General features: G+C 43.0%; 1 protein-coding gene across 1 annotated transcript in view; it reads left to right on the top strand.

Moving 5' to 3' along the window:
* The window catches only part of grin1b (glutamate receptor, ionotropic, N-methyl D-aspartate 1b), a 51,662-nt gene that overhangs the window by 31,579 nt on the left and 14,083 nt on the right, over window positions 1–6,000 (top strand). Inside the window, exon 16 of the mRNA XM_063195729.1 lies at window positions 1,468–1,625. Coding sequence (XP_063051799.1) covers window positions 1,468–1,625 — 158 coding nt within the window. The remainder of the gene's footprint in view (window positions 1–1,467; window positions 1,626–6,000) is intronic.

Raw genomic sequence — 6,000 nt, 5'->3', positions numbered from 1 at the left:
AATTATTAGGCAACTTTGTTTTCTTCTGGGAAAATAGGCCACAAAGGAGATCTAACAAACTCTGAAAAGTCTATAAACAATTTTGAAGTCTTCCAGAGGGATGTGGCTGTCTTGAAATTGCCCAGATATTGGTCATATCCGTCTAATGCACCGTTACGAAGTCATCAGTGTCACATGCATTGTGCTCACAAAGTAACTGCCGGATTGAGAAGAATCGAAGGTCAAACTATCACAAAATGATTACCCTGCAGTGCTGTTATATCCCAGAACTGAAACCTACATCGTGTGTCCACAAGAACATTGTATTCAGCACTCAGAGACATGACCAAGGTAAAACAGGTTGAAACCTGAAGACCACTCAACAAGAAATGCAGTCAAGACTGGGTCAAGAAAGGTCTTTAGACAATTTTGTCAATGGTTTTATGAACTTGTGAAAGTGACTGTTAATGGACCAGATCGATGAGCCCATGGCTAGATCGGTAATGTGCACACTCAGATGAGTTCCTGAGTTCTACTCAAATGCCAGCAGAATACTGCATAAATACCATTGTCTTCTTGAAAGTTGCAAACTTTTCCCTCACAGATCCAGCTATGGGCTCATCCACCCTGTCTGTCAATAGTCACTTTCACCAGTCCATAATACCTTTAAAAACTCTGTCCTATGGTATTTCTTGACCCAGTCTTGACTTAATTAACTTGTTAAATGGTTGTCTGGTGTCATCCCTTCTTACCTTTGCTATGTCTCTGAGTGCTCAACAACCTGTTCTTCTGGACACCTGATGTAAGTTTGCATTCTGGAATATGATAGCACTGCATGCTAATAATTTTCTTGTAGTTTCACCTTAAATTCTTCAAATTTTTGGCAGTGACATTTCATGTGAGACTGATGACTTTGCAACGGTGCATTTGATACTTCTGTGCTAACGTTACCAACGTCTTGCCAATTTCAAGAGAGCCACATCCCTCTGGAAGACTTCAAAATTGTTTATAGACTTTTCAGAGTTTGTTAGATCTCCTTTGTGGCCTATTTTCCCAGGAGAAAGCAAAGTTGCCTAATAATTATGCACACCGGATATTGGGTGTTGGGCTCCTTTGATCACACCCCCATCTTATTATACACATATGCATGATCTGGAATGCTTAAATCCAATAGGTTTTCATGTTCATAAAGGTTGGTGGCAGAAAATACGCATAAAATGGACAATATGGTCAAAAAACATGTTTGCCTAATAATTCTGCACACAGTGTATGTATGTATGTATGTATGTATGTATGTATGTATGTATGTATGTATGTATGTATGTATGTATGTATGTATGTATGTATGTATGTATGTATGTATGTATGTATGTATATATGTGTATATGTATATATGTGTGTACCGTATGTACGTAGGTACGTATGTATGTATGTATGAATGTATGTATTTATTTAATGAATTAATTTATTCATGTTTGTTTTCAACAGCTGCGAAACCCATCAGACAAATTCATCTATGCCACAGTGAAGCAGAGCTCTGTGGACATTTACTTCCGGCGGCAGGTTGAGCTGAGTACCATGTACCGCCACATGGAAAAGCACAACTACGAGAGCGCCGCCGAGGCTATCCAGGCTGTGCGGGACGGGTCAGTACACTAGCTGTGACTGTGCGCGTGTGCGTGTGCGTGTGCGTGTGCGTGTGCGTGCTTGCGTGTGTGTGTGTGTCAGCCTACATGTATCCAGGCTGTGTGGGAAGGGTCAGTGCCATACACTACAGTAGCTGTGCGTGTGTGTGTGTGTGTGTGTGTGTGTGTGTGTGTGTGTGTGTGTGTGTGTGTGTGTGTGTGTGTGTGTGTGTGTGTGTGTGTGTGTGTGTGTGTGTGTGTGTGTGTGTGTGTGTGAGCCTATCCATGCTGTGCAATGTCAATGCCATATACAGTAGCTGTGTGTGTGTGTGTGTGTGTGTGTGTGTGTGTGTGTGTGTGTGTGTGTGTGTGTGTGTGTGTGTGTGTGTGTGTGTGTGTGTGTGTGTGTGTGTGTGTGTGTGTGTGTGTGTGTGTGTGTGTGTGTGTAGTACTGTATGCTGGACCATAAAGTGTGTTTTCAGTGCCGCCTGGTAGCTGTATGTGAAGAGCTCTTTTCCAAAACTTTATGATAATGGACTGCACACTCATCCATTTTGAGAAACCTCAGTAAAATCACTGCCTTGGTGTTTGAATTTGGTCAGGGAAAATCAGATAACATCCATCCAGAGTCATGAATATTGCTTTTTAAATGGCTTTCATTGCGTTTTGCCGAAGAGCTCATGTGCTGCACTATAGGCCTACAGTATGGGTGAGGTACAATATGGGCGATGTGGGGTAGTGTGGTCTAAGTGCCTCACTCAGCTTTAAGTGTGTGAGAGAGCATGGTGGAAGTGTGTTCTCAGTGCTGTGCCAGAACCACAGGCACCCAGTAGACTTGTAGTGAAGTATAGCAAAACAAATCATTCATTCACGAGAGCACAGCAGAGAGATGGCCCACTAATCGACTCTAGTTTGTGTTATGTGGGCCAAGTGTAAGTAGACTGTGTCAGCCTCTAGGCCAGACCAACTTTGCTATGTAGGCTGCCTGATGCCTATGTGGAAGGACAACACCAGAGCTGGACTGAGATCGTAAAACAGCCCAGGCATTTTTATGGCAAAGACCAGCGTCTCACACGGCCCCTTGATTTTCTATGATATTATAATTAACTCAGTCCACTCTATACTGAAGATAGACCAATGGACTGACCCATCTAAGTTGAAGGCCAACATCTAAGTAAAAAACAAACAAACTGACTAACTAACAGACAAACAAAAAATCGAGAGCATCGGCCCCTGAGGACTGTCGGCCCACTGGGAAAATGCCCTGTATGCCAAATGACCAGTGCAGCCCTGGACGACACTTCCACTACATTAGCAGATTGGCATCATGTAAAGGCGTATGTACTGTATCTCATGCCAGTGCATTCCACGTTGAGGTACAACGCCTTTGCAAATTAAGTCGTGGTCCTCAACCCTGCGGAAAAGCACTTTTGTCACGTGACGAGGTTTGCACAGTTTTCCCACCATGTCGGCGAATTTCTGTTGCCACTGTGAAGTTCTGTTGCTAAACACTGTGCCCTAACCAAAACCATGTCCAACCCTAACCTGTAAGTAAAGCAATATCTCTGCTGTTTTACTTTTGCCAAGAACAGCGAAACAAGCCAGGGAAATAGCAAATTTGTTGCTAAACTGTGCCAAGACCAAAAACATCCCTAAACCTAACCTATCAAAGGGTGTTGTGGATCAAGAATCGACATGCAGAAACGTGACAAACGGTTCAAATCGGGGTGTTATCTTACTTACTCTTATGATGCCGTGTCAACATTAGAACGATATCTGACCAGGCCCTATGTGTTTTGATGGGGCATCAGTGTGATTTCGACATGTGCATGAAAACGTGTGATTTAAGTTTGTGTGATGCTTTTTGGTTTAGGTGTGTGGTCGGGTTTCAACTGTCACTAAAAACCATTTGGTCTAAACTTACAACGTACATGCAATGTATACAAAATGCAAACGACTCCTTTCTAGTCTTAGTTAGCCTAATCTGAAGAGGGCCGCACCTTTCTTTCCTGGTCATATAAATAATACGAGGCCATATGAGCACTGTATGTGTGTGTGCCTGCGGGTCAAATGTCTGGCCAAAACCAAGCCCTTGTGTTGCTCAGTGCTGGGCGGATTAGACAGGGCCATGTGAAATGAAAGGTGGGGTGGGGTGGAGAGCAGAGCGCTAACAGGCCAGGCCAGCTGGAGTTTACCCGCAGTGTAGAGCTGGGCCACGGGCCTAAAGTCCTGCTGCATTGGACAGGAGGCGCTGCTGGCACTCTGCTAGAGACCTTGCTGTTTATTCCGGACCAGATCTGGCTTTGATCGTGTGATGACGTTACACGTGTTTTTAGAGCCTAAAACAGTCTTTGTGTTAAAGGACCAGTTCTGCCAATTTCAATATGCTGTTGTATTGCTCACGCTTGCTCTGTACCCGGTGATGCTGTATTTTTCGGCTCAGCCCCTTCTGCAGATCTGAGTTATTCTAATGGGAGCAGATTTTGTTTACATTTTAAAAATTCTTAATCTTAACATAAACCTACTCCAAATATTTTACCAATAGGTATCACCGTTTGCTAGTTGTCTGCTGATATTACACAACCTTTTGGATGCTACATTGGGAATAAATCAAGATGTTTTTTTGAAATGTAAACAAACATCTGCCCCCATTACAATGACCAGGATCTCGGAAAAGGCTGAAGAAAAAAAAATGTCTACTGACAAGTCTAGGGCAGTGTGAGCATTACAACTTCATGTTGAAATTGGCTGAACTTATCCTTTAACCCATTGGTGCCTGAGCAAGTTTTTAGAAAAGGTCCCCAATGCCTGAGGTTTTTTGAGATAAGAAAATTTGGTTGAAAACTCCGAAGAAAAATTCAATATCTCAGCCTCTGGAACACATAGGGACATGGGACAAATTGCATTGAAAAGGTAAAATCCTCTGCTGTCACGGGATTATGATCATTCAGCATTAACACTAACACATATTCCTTAAAAAAATCATATCTCATAATCAAATGATTGAAAAAATGTCATGTGCTTTCAGGATAATGCTTGATGCTGCTATTTATTATAGGCTATTTATTGCTACTGTTACAATAGCCGACTATAACTAAATCATAATAATCATTATTATTATAATTATTAGGCAGTCATTTCTGCCATAAATCAGGGGACATTTGTCTGATACAGCCACTTCCTCTCCCACCGGCGACTATGGCCGTTTTATTCCTCCAAACGTTATGCAGAGACGATGAGCTATTTCATATCATATTTTGAGACGGGGCTCCACTTTGAGCTGGATGTGTGGCCGCGCGTCTATAATCCGCATGTCTACCGTTGTCTGCCTCACCAATAGGCTATCACCATATCCGAAAGTTCTTCAGTGAAAATATTCTGAAATAGGCCTATCTAAAGGACGTGCTTCCTCTGATATTGGCAACTTCGCCAATTGCCCCGAGTGTCGGAGTGAACTTTTGGTAATGTCGGGGGCGAAATCTAGTTGACTGTCTATTTGGAAGCCACTCGCCCACCTCTTCATGCGGCCGCGGCAAATCACACTCCTGCTCTCTATCTAAAGGGTCTTCAATCATATTTCCTTTCCTCGATCGAAATCTGTTCATTACCTTTCAACTGAACGTCACGTTTGCTGTAACAGCATGTCTCGCGAACCACAGCCTTTTTTTTTTTTTTACCTGTGTGAAATGACTAAACAATCCACGTCTGCAGAAGCGAGCATGGTTGATTTCGTTTGACATTTTTGTCGACAAATCAAACTTTTTTGCCACCACATGATCTTTAAAAAATCGAGAACACCCACCTCTTGTGTATTTGAACAAAACATTATGGATTGCATCGCCCATGCGTCTTGAAAATATTGACAAATCAATAATGTTGCGTAACGCAACAACCGGCATCAGGGCCAATGTTGCGTAACGCAACATCTGGCGTCAATGGGTTAAGATGTGTGTTCAGATCCTGAAAGCTCGGTTACCTGGAACTGAAGGATCTTGATTTGATGTGGCCTCAGAATGGCTGTGGTCTGGACTGGAACTTAGTATAGATCCACCTGTACCAAAAGTGATTTGACTAGTTTGTAATTATGGCTAAATCAGGACTGTAGAGCAGAGCCAAATGTGTGCATAACTGTGCCCAAACTGAGGGCAAAATACGGAATGCAGGGGCTTAGCTAAAAGTCCTAAAGCGGGTAGACCCAAAGAAAGATCTGGTGGAACTAACCCAAAAGTACATATAGTATTTTTTACTACAAATAGTCCACTGAAGTAAATCGGTTTCCTGATCTGCTGGGTTTGATTGGGGTGGGTATGGCTGAAAGAACAGCACAGCAGCTACAGTAAGGCCTGATCTGTGCCAGAGCTGTACCGCATCCGGGCCTCAGCTGCTCACCTGCTCC

This window comes from Engraulis encrasicolus, chromosome 3 (genome assembly GCF_034702125.1).
Source record: "Engraulis encrasicolus isolate BLACKSEA-1 chromosome 3, IST_EnEncr_1.0, whole genome shotgun sequence".
NCBI lineage: Eukaryota > Metazoa > Chordata > Actinopteri > Clupeiformes > Engraulidae > Engraulis > Engraulis encrasicolus.
This window is presented reverse-complemented; position numbering and strand designations above follow the sequence as displayed.